Source organism: Conger conger, chromosome 4 (genome assembly GCF_963514075.1).
Source record: "Conger conger chromosome 4, fConCon1.1, whole genome shotgun sequence".
Lineage (NCBI taxonomy): Eukaryota > Metazoa > Chordata > Actinopteri > Anguilliformes > Congridae > Conger > Conger conger.
Window position 1 is genome coordinate 21365057 of NC_083763.1, and position 18468 is coordinate 21383524.

Genomic DNA, 18468 nt, shown 5'->3' on the forward strand with positions numbered 1-18468 from the left:
CTTTTGTATGTGTGTATGAAGGTTTGAAGTCCCTTTGTACACAGACATATACACATGCACACCATTGTAAATACTGTGTATAACATATCTGCCTTCCTAAAGTTCTGTTTTGTGTACCAATCTAATTCCAATCTGAACCACGATAGCCCTTTGAAAGAGTGGGGTGACATCACTGCAGAGTTGCGCTGCTTTATCTTTCCCGAAAGAAGGGCCCTGGTGGACATGGTGGCGCCGTGCTGCAGACGGATCTGCTTTGTGCTCGGGTTCGGAAGGTGCAGGTTGGGGTTGAGCTGATTGATGAGGGGCTGGCTGAGATGCCATGGCGGAAATGCAAGGAGTGCGAGCGGCCACTGTCAAGCGCACTTCACAAAGCCATCCATCCTGAAGGCCACTGGGTCCTGTGAGCCCTCTGAGGCCTCTGCTTGCTGAGACCATATGGCTGTCTGAAAGACCCGTTATTAGCATTGCTTCTCCTGAATATTAAACCATTGGGGTGTCGGAGGGGGCCTCCGGATGGGTTTTCTCACTGAACAACACCGAGGACCCACAGTGTGCTAGGAATGAGAACAGTCCACTGGGCAACAGCCACATAGCGCAAATTCCACAGAAAAGCATAAATTTGAATCAATCTGATTTCCTCTATTTACGTAGCAGAGCAGTGAGTTATATTCAAGCACAGAAAGCTTGTAGTGTGTCTTCTGTCAAGATAAAATATTTATCAGCAGTATGGAATCTGGGAGGGAAAATATTTTAAAAATATCATTTTTTGTATAAAGTTATTGGTTTCAAAGCATCATTGTGTTATATATTTATGTTGTTGTTTTTGCTGATTTTTACAGAGATTGGCCCAGTCACCATCACCACAGACCCAAAGAAGTTCCAGTATGAGCTCAGGGAACTCTATGTTCAGGTGGGTTCTGCACAAGATCTACATGCTTTATAAGTGACTTCATAAAGCATGAACCTAATGTTGATAATCTACATTGTAGGCATCTTAACATGAGTCTGTATACCAACTCATAACATCATTAAATATAGAGTATCCTGTGATTAAACTAAAATGGTTGTATTTTTTCTTACAAAACTGTTCTGCAGCTGTGGAGCCCTGTCCTGGGATATAATACATTTTATTGTTGTGTCTACTGTCCAAATAAGGGGTCTGTTTCTATCCTCTAAGGAACACTGGGTCATGTACCTCAGAATACTAATCTAAAAGTGTGAAGGGTACAATGGACATACACTACTTTCTGATAGTGTCCTGTGTAACATGTCGCTCTATAAGAGAGCCCATCTCCTCTCCTCTACCCCCTCTTACCTTCTTACCACATATATAACATAAATGTTGGTGGGAGACTGCCAGATATTCCCAGACAGTAATTTCTGAACAAGGGGATAGAAGTGTGTTATTAGTGGCATAATTGCAAAAGCACTATCTGTGGTATCTCATGTGTATGGTGCTGGGCTATCCCTAGTAATGGTGGCAATAGTACTGGAGAATGGAGGAGGGATTGGGCGCAAGATGAGAGAAACAGGGGCGGACAGATTGATAGAAAGGGACAGAGCCCCTCACATTCCATCCCGACTGGGGGAAACATAGATAGCTGACTTCCAGATGTGCTGAGCCAGTTGGCGCACTGCCATCAGTGTTCTCCCTCAGTCACACAGCTCCAGGAATGTGCAGGAAAGTCAGTTCCTCTGACCTGAGGGGGAAGAGTAGGTCTTTTCTGGAGCGTGGTTCAGTCATGCAGCTGAGTGTGGCTGAAACGAACGTGCACCTCCAGAAGAAAGAGTGACAGGTCCTTGCTTCCAGGATCTCCCCACAGTCTTGACTAATAACACACTTAACTGAACTGTCAACCATAACTCCTCAAACACTTAAGGAGAATGGATTTATCCACCTGAAGTGGGACACTTCTGTTATCCAGATTTATGTGGGTTTACGAGGATTATATTTTGTGGGTGAGACAATGTTTGATCATGTGGGAATGATGTTTCAATGCTCACTGACCTTGTATCAACAGGGAGGCGGGGACTGTCCTGAGATGAGTATTGGGGCCATTAAGATTGCCCTGGAAATCTCTCTCCCAGGATCTTTCATCTATGTCTTCACTGATGCCCGGTCCAAAGACTACAGGCTCACCCATGAAGTCCTGCAGCTCATCCAGCAGAAGCAGTCTCAGGTGCAGCCTTGACTGGGGGGACTACCCGTTCACTGTCATAATGGAGTCACAATAAGCAATACACTTTGAGCAATGCTTTTTCTATAGTCATAGATAATAAAGAAACAGGGGAACACACCACATTCTGTAGATAAATTATGCCGAATGGACAACCTCATTTGGAGCAACTGAGTTTACCTAAAGGTAAAATACATACAGCCTTCTTAAAGGATAAATTCCAGCAGATGTTTGTTCTATGCCAAATGCTTTTTGAATCTTTGTAAGCTTTCCTGATGATACAGTAGATGGCCATGTATAGTGTCGCAGTGATGCTTTAAGGCTCCATATGTGTATGTGTGGTATCTAGGTAGTGTTCGTTCTGACCGGTGACTGTGATGACCGGGCTCACATTGGGTACAAAGCCTATGAGGAGATTGCATCGACCAGCTCAGGGCAAGTTTTTCACCTGGACAAGAAGCAGGTTAATGAGGTATGTGACTCTGTGACTTGGTTTCTCTCAGTGAATGATATGGGCTACCAGTAACAAGGATTTTATCAGTATACTGGAGTCACATCTCTCAGTTGAAGGTTCCCAAGCTTGTCAACACATGGTTATAATTTCCTCTTGATATTTTTGCTCAATAGAGGGACTATGTTACTCCTGCACACATAGAAACTAATTTTTTTCTCAGTTTGTATTGTTTAACAAGACACCAACAGGCTGTGTGGCCTCAACTGCAGCTATGCGTTTAAATTTTCCGTCATGAAATGAATCTTAAAACATTATTAATTGCTTCATTATTGCATCAATCTACTTGTCTTGTGGAATTTTAAAAGGAGACATGCTACCATTAAGTGCAGACCCCTGAGTGATTTATGGATAAAATTGTGAACAGTTTGTTCCCATCCTTGAGTTGATGCAAGCCATCTGATGGTTGAAGCATGTTTGTCTTCTTAGGCATTTGAAAGCTGGACATTTGGTCTGAAATATCCCAGAAGCCACATAAATGAATTGAAGCGAGAGTTTTATAGCTCTAGTTTCCCAACAGGTGCATTCAAACTATATTTTATTTTTTGTGGTTCAAAATGTGTCTTTTATATTTTTATGTATTCAAGGGCTTCACAATTTAACATTTGAAGTTATTGGAAATCCAGAATTTTGGAACTTCAAATCTATTGTTTTCGTCAGGCATTCCAATACGCCATACTTAATACTTTTATACATTTCCATTGGCCCTCTAAGAAGGATATAAACACCTTGCTTGATTTATTTCTTCATCCATGACCAAAATACAAAATCACTTAGTTAAATTTCTGCTTTCTTATTTACAGTCAATTTGTCCCTTTGTGTCACACTGTACCTATGCCCATGTCATGTTCATCTGGAAGTCCATGTCTGTTTATGCAGAGGAAACAGATGCAGTTGCTCATGGAATTGTAGTCTATCAATGCTCACTCCTGACCCTGCCCCAGTCTTTTGCACCTGGCCTTGCCATATATGACCCTCCCTGGCTAAGATCTCAGGATATTCTGGCCAGTGGCATGTTGGGGGAAGGCTGACATCCTTGACCCTTCCTGGAGGGTCAACATTGGTACCATGTGTCATACCATTTTTCAAGCTCTGGTGAACATACAGGAGCCAGACTGGAATCTCAGCAAATTTCCCAATATTCCACACACATTCCAGGGATGGCCTCACATGCAGAGGACCAGAAGGCACGGGGTCCTCTCGTTAAAATGGTTCCATTCAGCAGCCTGGATGAAAATGTGCTACCAGACAGACCAATTTATGGCCAGATTTGATCAATTAACTGCAGTGGAATGCTCTTAAAGGTGATTTGGTCCCAGAGAAGACAAGAGATGGTGCGCATGCCAAGAGAAGACAGGGCCGACTGCTCCTTGACAAAGGGATATTACAGTCTCTGTATCATCTGACAGCAAGCACTGTGTTAGTTTTAGGAGGGGAGTCTTGCTTGCATGGCTTTTTAAGACAGGTGTGAAAGTCAGATTTGGATATAATATACATATTTTTACATTATATTTTTTCAATTTAGCAATGATGGGTATGGATGTATGCACTTAGGTAATGTAAATGTAGAGTATACATTGAATTTGAGAATGTGTGTAGTCTTTCAATGCTAGTTCTACACTTCCAAGTGATATGGGTGATTATATAGACCAGTGTGAAAACTCCTGTGATTGGAGGTCAGATTTAGGTGCCATGTTTGGGTGAAACCAAATATTGTGGCCTGTAGAGTAACTCTTCTGAAATAAAATTGCTTTACATTTTCATAATAATGACATTCTTTTTCAGTAATTACATTAAAAAATTATAATTTCATTGACTTCCCTGAAAACTTGCCTCATGACTTTTTTTTGTTGTTGTTCGTTTTGTTGTTGAACAGAAGAAACAAACAGTCACTGTGCTTAAACTATTAGTGTGTTGAAAAGAGTAAAACAAAGGTGACATCTGTTTACAGGTGCTGAAGTGGGTGGAGGAAGCGGTGCAGTCCTCCAAAGTTCATCTGCTGTCTACTGACCACCATGCAGGCGTGTCCAACACATGGAAGATCCCCTTTGACCCCAGCCTGAAAGAGGTGACGGTTGCCCTCAGCGGCCCTGCTCCTGATATTGAGATCCTGGACCCCCAAGGTAGTACCTCCTGGTTGGTTTGGCTGTACTTACAGGTTCCTTATCCATTTCCAACCATTCCATATGTCATCAGCAGCCCATAATCATGGGAATGGATTGTATCTGCTTGTGACACTGAGCTAGCTGTTGGTTGGAGTTGTAATACGACTTTGTTTTCAGGGAGGCGGATTGAGAAGAGTCAGGGTCTGAATGAGCTCCTGCACATCCCAAACTCTGCCAGGGTCATCAACGTCAAGGACCCAAAACCAGGAATGTGGTCCATTAAGGTAAATTAATCATTTGCTTTAGTTTGAGACCTTGTTTTGTTAAAAAAACAACACTCTTGTTTTGGAAGCCCTCCGTTACTTGGCAAAGTTTTCAAGGCACTTGACTGTATTATTAATGAGGCATTTAAGAAGGCGTTTTGTGGTGGTCTTGCTTTCAAATGACCGGTCTCTTCACTCAATTCTGGGTAGCCTATGAAATATTGCTCCAACATACGTATTTATCCTCTGATGGTAATTCGACTCTGAAGTCTGACTGTGTGAAGTGGTGGAACAAAGGGTTCCCACCCTGGTGTCTGCCATGTCAAACTGGGGCAGGAGGAAATACTTGCATGTGTGATTTGTGATGCTGTAGAAATGCATGCGTGCCAGGAGGCCCCCGGAGATCCTCTCAGCACACTGATGTGCCACTCTTTGTGTTTGTTATGATGGCTGATTTATGACAGGGGATAACGTCATGTAATCCTGGGATCCTGGGTGTGATCAGGAAAGATCCTCAGTCAGCAATGTTACCAGTTTTTGTTTTGCCTGTGGTGATGTTCCCTATCTCAGCAGGCTGCCACATGTTATGTTCTCTGCTACCATGGCAACCCTACCAATAAAAAACCCTGGCAAATGACCCATTAAGAATGTTTATTGTCATTTAATTACAAACTTTCCTCACAACTTCCTCTAAAGTCCCAGAATGCATCTAGTAATGTTAAATAAATTAATTTGGCCTGTAAAAAAGAAGAATCTGTGTTTTTGGCATTCAAGCTGGAGTTATGTTTGTATTCCCAAAGAAAATATCAAAGAGAAAGTTTGAATGAGACTGCCAGTTTCAGGCTTCTAAGCTCATGCTTTATAAATCTGTTGCAAGTTGTCTGGATAACCCCTGCTTAATGCCAGAGTCTACTTAATGCAGTTTTCTCTGTTGTTCCTGCTTCCTGTGTTCCTGCTGCATGTATACTTCTATTCCGGACTGACCCATTGAACATAATAAAGCCGACATTCCTTGGGTTTGGGCCCACTGATGTCATGAGCCCATTGCTCCCAAAAATTGCTGTCCCTATTTTAACAAGCACAGATTGAAAAACTCAAACATATTTGCCCTGTATATTCAATGTGTCTGTATGCTTTACCAAATATTCCATCCAAAGATGGACGGAAATACACAGTATTGCCCATAATTGCCCCAGGCATAGTGTGAATACTGAATTCCATTGTGTCTGCATACATTGTAAAATGCTTTAATTTGTCTAATCCTCTAATGAGTGTATGACAACAAAAATGTTATAACTGCTCTTTCTGTTGGATGGTGCGCTTACCTGAATTTCACTTCCCAGTAATGAGCTGTAGGGCACAAGCTCTGTGTGAATGGGCCTGATCCCTTTTTAATCTGTCTGTAATTGGGTACAGTAGCAAGTAGAACTTGGACACCCCCATCAGTTTGTGGCGTCTGATTTGTCTTTCGGCAGATCTGACCTAGATCCTTCCTTGACTCATTCAAGCTCTGGATTTGGATAGCAATGGTTGCTGTTGACTTAAAGGATTGTTCCCCCCTCTGACTCTCTCTAGTTCAGTCTGATTCATACCATTGACCCCAGTGTTGATGCCTTTGGCTTCATACTATATTATATTTTATGACCCATGATAGTAGTTTTGGAAGGCTGTAATTTCAGAAGTATTCAAACAACCCAAAGGAATTATTGCACATTGTTTTCAGCCATGGTCCTCATTGATCTCCGGAGCTGCATATGTCATCCAGTCCTTTCAAATCTGTTCTTTCAAAGTAATTACATCAATATTCGAAAAAAGAAAATAGTTGAACAACAGTCGATTTTTCTTTGCAGGAGACTTAGTAGGAGTAAGGTTGCTCTTTCTAAAACAAAAGGAGGGAAGTTTACTTCTTCATGGTTTCAAGATGGTTAACAGCATTAGATTCACATGCTGTTCAAGTTGAGCATTGGGGTCTCAAACTAAAAATCAGGCTCTCTTGACAAAATAAAAAACACAGTCACCTGAGGAGCGCGCAAAGCTACAGTTCACAGCTGTGCTGAGTTTGAGTGAGTATGTCTCATAGATGCATCTTGCAGAAAGCACAGCTTTGTTGTGGGGACAACTCAGATGATAGTCAGTACATCTCCCTTATACTGCTGGGAAGGGGGAAATATACGTAACTATTTCATTGGGAACTTCTGAGAGATTCTTGTCTTTACACAAGCAGGGTATTTTGAAGGAGCCCCTTGTGTGTTTATAATGCAGTGTGTGTATTTTATTTCATTAGTTGTCATGCCATGGGTATTGTTATCACACTGACCACTTACTGTCATCATAGGGTGGTTGGGCTTCTGTATTAATGCATTAAGTGTTCATCGTGGGTATTCTTTGCTGCCTATTGTGTTGCGTCTGATTGACATACAGTACACTATTTGCACAGTGCTGTTTTCATGCCCAGCTTTAACCTGCTAATTATAATTATTTCCATGTATGCCATATGCATATTTTAGTTATAGCAATGCTTTTTTAAAGTGAAAAATGCAATATATAGCATTTATTTTAACTTGCTTAATTTCACTTGGCTTATTGTATATGTAATGCAGTACTTAGTGTCTCAACAAAGTTCATTTAAAGCCTAACATCCACACTGAAACAAATAATAACATTATTTTATATGCTGTCTTAGTTTATGATGCTAAACCACTAGCTTGAGGTAAAGTGTTTTGTAATAAACAAGGGTTTGTTAAATGATAGGGTTTCAGATTTTATTTTCTCCCTTGCTTGCCATGCTTATTTGAACAACGCTAACATTTTCTTGCAGTCTGTTATTCTGTAAATAGTCCAAACTAAATGTTTTTTTTAATGTGCTGGGTATATTTTAAGGTTGTTTGAATAGCTTTCAGCATCACTCATAAACACAATTGTTTAACACAAATACATGCATTGAAATTTTTGTTTTGTTTTACTACAGAATGTAACAATACTCACTACCAGTATGAATGTGACCTAAATATACTCGTTATTGTAGAACTTCTCCAGCTTTAGCACACTGGATGCATTTTCTTTTGGAAAAAGAAAAAAGAAAAATCTGTGAACACCCCATTGTTCTATTATTGGAATTAATCAGTCTCCAGGCACAGCACAGATAGGTTGTGTTGACATCATATCCTTTTGTACTAACTTCAGAACTTTCAATTTTGATTGTAGTTTGATGAAGAATGAGTTTGGCTTGTGAAACACACTTACTGTTCATTGCCCTGAAAGGCCTGTTCTGACTGCACCCGATTTGAACTATTTGGCCAAGCCATGCTATTGGATCACTGTCAGTCAGTCAACAGGCCTGTCAGTCCCCAGTCTGCATTTTTGTTAACACTGAGGGACCTGCCTGAGCCCTTTGAAGTGTGGGCCCTCCTCTCTACAGGGAATGGAAGTGGTCAGGGAGAACTCCACTGGGTTGTCTAGACACTGTTCCACCAAGATAAATAAATCTTCTCAGTTATAATAGAGGGCAATATCGAGGAGGATTTCACATTAAAATCATGGTATTATACAGGAAGATAACCGCAGTTGTCAACAGTGCAACAGTGGGTGGTATTTCAACTGTTTGGTAAAATGGTAAATGGTAAAAACATGACTCATTTAATTAATTTTGTCATTATTCTACAGACGACCAGTGAGGGGAGGCATTCGGTTCGAATCTCTGGCCTCAGCACCATTGACTTCCGGGCTGGTTTCTCCAGGAAGCCCACACTGGACTTCAAGATGACTTCCAGCAGGCCTGTGCAAGGTCCGTGCACCCGGTTTTCTTCTCTGTATCCGTCATTTGACCTCGGTGTGATTTGTGCTCCATTTACAGTATGTTTCAGTTGGGGTCCATTGATGTATGTAGAGTTGTTGGTGTTGCTGATGATTTTGGTGTTGCTGTTTGTTGCTGCTATCTTATGGCTCGCATCAAATTTTAAACTTTGGTGCTTACATACCAGGCAGTTAAACGATCAGCCCCTGTATATATTCAATCCCTTATCAAGACTTATACACCAACAAGACCCCTCCATTCTGCCACTTCGTGCCGTCTGGCGCCTCCTCCTCGCCACACCTGCACCTCAAGCTCACGACTGCTGTCTGTCCTGGTCCCACGGTGGTGGAATGACCTCCCGGTGGATGTCAGAATGGCAGAGTCTCTGACCTCCTTCAAGCGCAGACTGAAGACCCATCTCTTCAGGCTACACCTTTCCCTCCCCAACTCACCACCATGATTAGCCTTAGACTGTAATGGCACTTATGTATAGATTGTATAGATATTGTTACTTGTATAGGTATTGTTATTTTTTGTATTCTAGCTGCAATTGTGGTATGCTAGTTTGAAAGTTGATTGTACTCTTAAAGGGTTCTGATTTTCTGCATGTTTACACTAGGACTCGGAACTATACGGTCCTCTCAGGTCCTCTTGCACTTGTTCTTGTGTTTAATTTGCACTTTGTTGTACGTCGCTCTGGATAAGAGCATCTGCTAAATGCCATGTAATGTAATGTAATGTAATCTTGATATCCTTATTGTTCTCTGCTCACCCAGGCATTCCCACTTACATCCTGCTGAACACCACGGGGTTGTCTCCCCCAGCACGACCTGACCGCCTGGAGCTCGTCAGCATTACAGGAGCAGTCATGAAGACTCTGCCCATTCGCTACTACCCTGAGCGTCAGCCCTTTGGCCTCTGGAACATCACAGATTTCATCCCTCCAAACGAGGCCTTCTTCCTCAGAGTCACAGGCTACGACAAGGATGGCTTCCTCTTCCAGCGGGTCTCCAGCGTCTCCTTCTCCAGCATCATTCCAGGTGAATCCTTGCTACGGGGGCCCAGACAATTGGCTCATTCCAATGGCTTATTTCTCTCCTCTTTTTTTCTTTGCCATGCTCCTGACCTGAACATTTAAGGACATTCAAACCCGTTTAGAATGAGCCCAAAATGTTACCTCATATGAGGTCACGTGACTGGGATATGGGTAATAGCAACCCACAATCGTGTCTCAGGTTATCATGATGCTTCATAGCCTGACTCATGGGATCTTCTCCCTTTTAAACACCAGTGCCACACAGTTATGGTTTCTGCATGGGTAGGATCATGTGTTTTTGATGAAGTATGTCATACTCTCCTATTTACCAGTATCCTTTTGGTGATGTTTATTTGTTTATTCATCATTACCTCTAGATGCTCCAAAGGTGACAATGCCCCAACGCACCCCGGGGTACTACCTGCAGAATGGGGCCATCTTCTGCCAGGTCGACAGCCTGATCCCCTATACCCTGCGCTTCACCCGAGAGGGGCTCAGACTGGGAGTGGACCAGCTGTTCAAGTAAACACATCCGCCTGTTAAACCAGCGAATCTTTTAATTGTCTTTTCAGAAAGAAACTTCACTCTACATGTCATTCTCCCAGATCTCCAAAGTTGTATTGCCATTGCAGGGAATCTTCCAGCGCCTCTCTAGAGATTGAACGGGTATCCCTGAAAGATGAGGGATACTACGAGTGCATCGCCATAAGTAGCGCTGGGACAGGCCGCGCCCAAACCTTCCTGGATGTGTCTGGTAAGTCAGCTCTCCAGAATCCGATTATACAAAAAACTCATATGAAGATCAGTGCACAAGTTTTTTCTTTTTCTATTTAGAGCTAGTGGAGGAAAGTTTTGTGTATTTGCTCTCTTTATTTTTTTATTTTTTTTTATTTTTTCAGTCACAAAATGTGCCTCTCAAATCATTACTTGGCCGCTAGCACCTAAGGAAAGAGCATCGTGCCAAAGCAACAGTTTTTGGTCTAGTTATTTTTTATTTATTTATTTTTCCGATAGGATACATTATGAGCATATTTCAAATACCAGCCGTAACGGCTCAGATGTTCAAATGTTCAGATGTCCATAGCCATTACAGATGCCAATTATCAACTAGGATCTTAACTTCAGGTCCCTAAGAGGCAGCCCATGAATCTCATTTTATGCAATTATCCTAAATATGGAGATACGCCATCTGCAAACATATTTAAATGCAGTTGTGGACATGATTGAGTATCACCGAGCCTTGCAAGTAAATACTGTGAAATGGGCTGTAATGGGTCACATGTGTGATTTTGGTCCAGAATTCATGACTGAGAATGCCTGCACAGAGTTTAATGGTGGTTGGTCTGAACACTGCCATCTTTGTCTGCATGTCTGATTAGTGGGATGGCGACATGGCTAAACTTCTTTGTTCGGATAGTGCAGATAATAGCTCCTAGATTAGGTGCTCTGCAGAAGAATGGCCTCAATGTGGGTTTACTGTATGCAACTGTCTCAAGTGTTCCGCACCCCCTAGAGAGTGCAATGCAGGTACCACGGGTGAAATCCTGCAAACATAAACTCCAACATTTATGCTAAGCCAAATGAAACATGGCTGAATCTCTTTGGTTGGCTGCAACTGGATTACACTATGTAACACAGTAAAATGGGTTTTCAAGTCCCTGGAAAGGCTAGTAATTGTTCTTGACCTTTATGTACATTATAGAACTGTTTGTGAGAGAACATAACTGGGGTGACATTGGTTTCCTTCAGGCATTTTACAGAACTGTAGACCAAGGTTTGTTAACCTTACAGTGAGAGCAATAGGTTTTATTACCAAATAAAGTTTGAAGAATAAAGCATGGTTCAGATTGCAGACCAAGAGGATAGCTGTGTACTGGTTGTAGTGTTGTTCTGTTGATGGGAGTCACACATAAGTTAAATGATACTGTGCTGCCCTTGGCATTACTTTCAGTGCAAGCTGTGGAAAGAGCATTATCATTTGAGGGCTATACATTGAATGAAATATGGTGGATTTTTTGTCGTCACTAATGAAAAAAAGGGAACATTAAACAAAATCGAGATAATAAACCAAGTAAAAAACCCGCACATTGGTTGCATCATTTCTGACATGAACTTCAAAATTGTTTTTGCATTTTTTGAGAAAGCACAAGGATAGCTTTTCTACTATGAGTCTACTATTGACAGGTTATTATTATTTTGTCTAATGCTGAGACTTTCCAAAAGCAGATGTTGAGAGAATGAGATTGTATGTTCAAATGAGATCCCACTTAAAAAAATGACTACAAACTCAGTCATACTAAACTACAAAAGTGTATAAATAAGGTAAGAATAATGTAAATCAGTATTCCAGTAAATGATTCAAAGCTGCTGTATATTCACTTAACTGTCAACAGTTACAAAAATTTCCGAGTTCCAAACAATGTCCATTCCTGATGGATTGATATCTGCAAAGTTCCATGTCCTAATTTTCACTGTTATCCCTTGTGTAGGCGGAACATACTGTGTCCAATTTTTGATGACTGATTGAGTTTTATTGAGCAGCCACAGATACACTTAGCCCTCGTCCTATAGCCACTATGATAGATCTACTATCCAACATGCTAGCCTGACATTCCAGCCCATAATAAAGGGTGAAAGAGTACTGCTTATGATTTTGAAAAGTTCTAGTGCACATCCCCCTCTCTCATTGTGGAAGCTGGCTTAGGAAATACTGTAATGTACTGAAGTGTCTTACTGCTACATCTAATTCCCATCTGTTGTATCAAGCCTTCCACCCACGTTCTTTATTAATGAGGGCAGTAACCTCCTTTACCTCCAAAATCAAACAAAACCTTGGGCTGTTCATTTTATTTTTGGAACCGTAACCGTAAAGAAATAAAAATGCAAGGGCTTTCTTTGCTGTCCTTTATAATTTGTAAATCCGATACCAATGAAAACATCATGATCCTTCATTATACGGAATCACTATAAATTGGTTTATTTATCATATTAGAAAGTGACCCAAGAAGGACCAGTCTATGTATTTCAACAGAAACCTTAGATTTAGGTAAATATGGGCAAGTGTAAATGCCCTAGAACTTTTCAAAGCTTCACTGGAGTGTGGTTTGTGTGGTTTTTAGCAAACATCTAGAGCTATACTCAAACCATGAAAAGTTTATCTTGCAGCTATCATTGGAAATTGACTCTTATTTTCTATCAAACCCCAGGGACAGTGTTTTAGCTATCTAGTAATAAGTCCCAAACTAATCAGTAAATATCTAAAAATCAATCATAATTTTCCCTACAATAAATTAAGACTGGTAAAGTGACTCAACAAAACGTATAGAAATATGCTCCATTTTTTGGTTTATTTAATCTTTGGGATGCACACTTAAAATTCAGGCAAATATTTAGGATTCGGTGATAAGAAGCCGTGACAATTTATCATCCCCAATAGTGTTTAAACAAACATTTTGTAGAAACTATTTAATTTTCTATCCCTTAAAATGTAACCGAGGATGCCAAAGCCTCGTAATGCCGCTGACCTTGGAGGGATCTACAGCTTGTGGAAATAAAACATTACCATAACTCAGTGGTGATAGAGACCCCTTGAGCTCATTCACCCCATTGCTGGTGCTGTGAATTCTCTGCCTTTTTTTTTTTGCCTCTGTCACCAAGCCAATATCATTGAGGAGACTCTCAGGGTGACATTCCTTGAACTTTACTGGGCCCATCTTAAAAAGCAGAACTCCCTCATCGGTCAGAGGCCTTTGGTTTTTCATAATAGTTGGCTCTTTTTGGAGAGAGGATTTACGATATTCTGAAAAGCACAAGATTACATCTCCAGCAGTAAAAACTAAGCTGATCTATTGATTCAGTGTTACTTACTGGCTGAGGTAAATCATTGTTTCTGGTAGCTGGGTCTGGATCTTAGGATGTGAGTCCTGTTTCTGGTTGCTTCTCCATCATACCTGTGTCCGAAAACCTTGTTTATGATGCCCTGTCAATGATGCACTCTCTGTGATATAATACGGAGCGATATGCTGTCTCATCTTCTGTGAATGACACTTTTTCAGAAGATATGATGAAACATTTGTGACGTTCTGTCTTTGGTTCCCTGTGTGGCATGTTCCAGAGCCTCCTCCGGTCATCGCTGTCCCCGGCAACGTGACCGTGTCACCAGGTTCCCTAGCCATCCTCACCTGCCTGGTGGCCAGCACAGTGCGGTACAACGTCACCTGGCAGAGGGGTGGGGTGGACGCCCGTCTGCACCCCCGGGTTCGCACCATGACCAACCTTTCGCTGGAGGTCCACAGGGTCACTGTCGATGACGCCGGCTGGTACAACTGCGTTGCTGCCAATGAGGGCGGGGTCTCTTCTGCTGGAGTCTACCTTCTTGTGCAAGGTACGGTCAATGGGGCACAGTGGCAGCCTAGCATGTCGGCATGTTTGGCTAATAGCTTGGTTTGTTGTACTACTAGTTGAAAGCCTCCTTACTCCCCTTTCTCTCCCAAAGATTTGCAGTCTACTCATGTATCATGTAGCTGGCTCATACTGGAGACTGGATTTACAATATTCTGAATTGCAAAAGATTACATCTCCAGCAGTAAAAGCTGAAGTGATATAAAGATTCAATGTGCTTTTGGTCAGGGCTATGCAGGTGTCTCTGATGGCTGGGTCAAGCTTGTCCTACACCGGCAGTGACACGGGTGGTGATCCCTCGTTTGTCATAGTTACTCTTTTCCTGTGATACTCTGTCCCTGTATGTGTGTGGTGTCCCTGCATCATGTCTTGACCTGATGTCCAGTGTGCACACGTCAACCATTATTACATTATTGGCACACGCTCTTATCCAGAGCGACGTATAATTTATTGGACTAAGGAGACAATCCTCCCCTGGAGCAATGCAGGGTTAAGGGCCTTGCTCAAGGGCCCCACGTGCAGATCTTATTGTGGCTACACCGGGATTAGAACCACCAACCTTGCGTGTCTCAGTCATTTACCTTAACCACTACACTACAGGCCGCCCAGTGATAGGCAAGCTATGATGTCTGTGAAACATCTATCCCTCTGTGTCTGACTCCTTACTTGAACTTATTTTATGACATGGTTATAAATCATTTTAATTCATGAAATATATGGTAAAAAATATGATAGAAATGTTCCATTGTTCTTTGATTTTTGCACTGACATGTATCTGGAAGGTCTGAAAGATCTACTGTAGTAGTAATATGAAAGTGCTGATATGGTATGCATGTTTTCCAAGAAAAGAAAAAAAGAGATCCTTTCATGTGCTGTCTCTTTAATCATTCCCAGAGTGAGAAGTGTCTGGAGTGATTGATAACCCAGGGTTGATAATATGGTTTATTATATGTGTGAACAATTAATGCCCGTTCATAACTTTGTGTGGTGTTTTAAAACAATCAGCAAAGCCAGTCATAACGGTAGAGGGTTGTTGTGTCTGCCGTGGACTGTTTAGTGTAATGGCAGGGCCACTGTTGGCCGGAGTGTGTCCTGACGACACGTAGAGAATGAGATTTATGCCATCAGGAACAAGACCCTTGGAACAGCTCTTACAGGCAGAAACATGAGACACGGTTTAAGCTCAGTCTCAGTGCAATATTTCAATTTATTGGTTTATTGGATGTGTGAAAATAATATATTTAAGGATTTTGGGAGTGCAGAGCCCTGTCTTTAAAAAAATATTTATTTTATTCAACATTGCATCGGTAGGATCTTTATAATACAATAATACAAATAAAAATCTTAATTTAGCAGTGCAATGCTCCCAGAAATACGAAGTAACTGGGTTTGTTTCCCAATGAAATACAGATGCAAAACTGCTTGTCAGTGTCCTTTTAAGCTGAACTTAAAATTGAATGGAATTTCCGGTGCTTTTTTTAAAGATGGCATTTTCTATTGTACAGCAAACATATGTTTCATGAGTTGTGTAGGGTTAGGGAGCATACCAAAAAAGCATGCCCCACACCTGCCAGAGTAACCAAGAAAATCCTTTGGATTTCATGTCAGCCAGGCATGCTTTCTGTATGTGGTTTGGCCTGCAATTTGCCTGCAAAAATTTGAGAGGAGCCACCCATATTAATTGTGTGGAACAATTTTCATCGACTACGATCGGTGTAGCTCAGGAAAATTGTGCTACAAATGTGTGTTCCACTCCATTCTGCTTGTGTGTTTCTGTGTGTGTGTAGTAGTAGTAGTAGTAGTAGTAGTAGTATCTTTTGCTATACCTCCCATTTTCTCTCTCTTGTTACATCACCCCCCTCTCTTATAAAAGCCTTTGTTGCTCAGCTACAGGGGGAGGATGACACTGACACGCAGCCAACTTTGATTCTTTTGACTAAACTGATCGCTCCTCTTCACAAACAGCTGTCACAATGGGCCCAGGAGAGCTCTAATTAGCACCTGTAGAGATGCCTGTCCTAGTCATTAGTCTAGCTTTGAAGTATGGTTGCTAACACAGGAACGCTAGTGGATGGGAGAACAGGCCATGCTTATAGTCCATTATTGCATGCTAAAGACAGGCTCAACTTGACAAACAGAGGCTTCTTAGTAAGTTGCAAAAAATGCACCTCTCCATTGATTCACTTTAATATAGCTCAGGCACCACAGCCACATTCATATCCCTCTAGGTACTTTGTCTCAGGGGGTGTGGAAAAGACCCAGACTTACCCCAGTCAGTAGTTTGTAATTTGAGAGGCATTATGGATTACAGCAAAAGCTGGTGAACTGTTGCTCTTGAGTAGACAAGGAAATTACATTCTAAGACTGTTTTACATTCTTAGCAAGTGCATTGTAACTTAACTTCAACATTTCTGTGACTTGGCTTAAGTTGTATATCCTCATAAGACCCAGCAATTCATTTTTGTTCCCTGTAGGGGACTTGACTCTCTGGTCTTAATCCCAAGAACCATATATTACACTATGTTGAAACCTAAACTACACAGGGCATTGAATAAAATAAAATAAAAGAATATATTTGAAAATATTTTCTCTGCAACATATTTTGCCTTTCAAGATACTTCAACAAAAACTATAATACTTATCTTTAGCAATTGGCTTTGGGAATCAACTGTTACAAGCTGTTGCTATGGTAACATTTCTGTTTATTTTTGGAGTTCAGTCATATGGACTCAATTTTAAAGTTTTTGTGTCGTGATTTCTGTTATGAGGCAAAGTGCCTGGGTTACCGTGCCAATATACAGAAATACCTGGATGACCATGGAGATATTTCTGTGGCTTCATTAAATACAGCTCGATCTGTGCTTCTGACTCTCCAAGTAACATCTTCCTTGAGGACACAGCATTGCAACACTTGCAGCATTGCAAAACTAGTCCCAGTTACAGAGAATAAAACACAACAATCTCACACTTACTATACTCACCAGCACCACACAATTACTGTGATCACTAGTGCCAAACTCTTCCCAAATCCCCTTTGGAATTTCTGAACAGGAACCTAATCCTCCTTTCTGCAGTTTCTAGGAACACCAGGGAGATCATGGAGCTGGATGGGGCTTTTTGTTTTGACACCAAACACTCCCTTCCTGTGTGTCGCACCTTATGAATCAAAAGGGAATGGCCATGATCCCACAGCTTAAAAGTGTCTGGAATCAGTATTCCCGTTTTTCATTGTATGAAACATAGCCTAATGGTAACAGGAAAAATATAAAAACGCTGCAGTGAAATAGAGTAGTAAGAATTAAGAGTAAAATATTTATTTATCAAATGGCATTAATGATAAAAGTATTATACTGACTGCATATGGTGTGAAATGGGTGGAGATGTTGATGTGATTGAATGTTATTAAAGAAGAATGATTGATTATGAATATATGGAGCATACAGTCAAGTTGTGGGGGGATGTACAACAGAATCTTCAGTGTAAAATCCACTCTGACCAGATTTTTAAAATTCTAATATAGTACATTTCCGTGTTGTAAAATGCAGCTATGCCAGCTTGACCAGCTTGAACAGCTCAATTTTCAAGCTGGTCGACCAGCTAGTGCTGGTAGCTTGTCTGATCTGGTAGCTGGTTAACCCGCTAAACCATGTCGAGCTGGAACTGAACTGAACTGGTCAACCAGATACCAACTCAAAACCTAACTTGAGCTTGAGCTGTTCATTGGAGTCCCTGCTGGTTGACCATTAAGCATTTTGTTGTGTAGCTCACAAGGGTAGAAGTCATTGATAGGCCACTAGAGTCTACCTATTGGTTTTCTTGTAAACATCAATACAGTTGTTTACTCCCTATTTTCTAGTTTCCAGCTCAGGAGAGAGTGGGGGGAAGTTCATACTTGTGGTGTGCATGTTTGTATAATATGCAGGTCTTATGATTAATTTGAATTTCTCCAAACCCTTCCCAGAAACCCCACAGGTTACAGTAGCACCCCACAATCAGAGCTTTGTGACTGGGCAGGAAGTACGCATCCGCTGCTCTGCAAAGGGCTACCCTGTTCCTCAAGTGGTGTGGACGCACAATGACATGTTCCTCATGGGGTCCAACAGGTAGGATCTCTCTCTCTCACATTCCCTCACTTTCTGCGAGACTAACTTGTTGATTTTGATGCATTCTGATTCTCTTGAA

General features: G+C 41.4%; 1 protein-coding gene across 1 annotated transcript in view; it reads left to right on the forward strand.

Annotated features, from left to right (window-relative positions):
* The window catches only part of hmcn1 (hemicentin 1), a 96855-nt gene that overhangs the window by 17866 nt on the left and 60521 nt on the right, over positions 1–18468 (forward strand). The window contains exons 2-12 of the mRNA XM_061237250.1: positions 840–910; positions 2022–2180; positions 2527–2649; positions 4640–4811; positions 4971–5077; positions 8720–8840; positions 9626–9889; positions 10263–10407; positions 10518–10639; positions 14000–14269; positions 18248–18389. Coding sequence (XP_061093234.1) covers positions 840–910; positions 2022–2180; positions 2527–2649; positions 4640–4811; positions 4971–5077; positions 8720–8840; positions 9626–9889; positions 10263–10407; positions 10518–10639; positions 14000–14269; positions 18248–18389 — 1696 coding nt within the window. The remainder of the gene's footprint in view (positions 1–839; positions 911–2021; positions 2181–2526; positions 2650–4639; positions 4812–4970; positions 5078–8719; positions 8841–9625; positions 9890–10262; positions 10408–10517; positions 10640–13999; positions 14270–18247; positions 18390–18468) is intronic.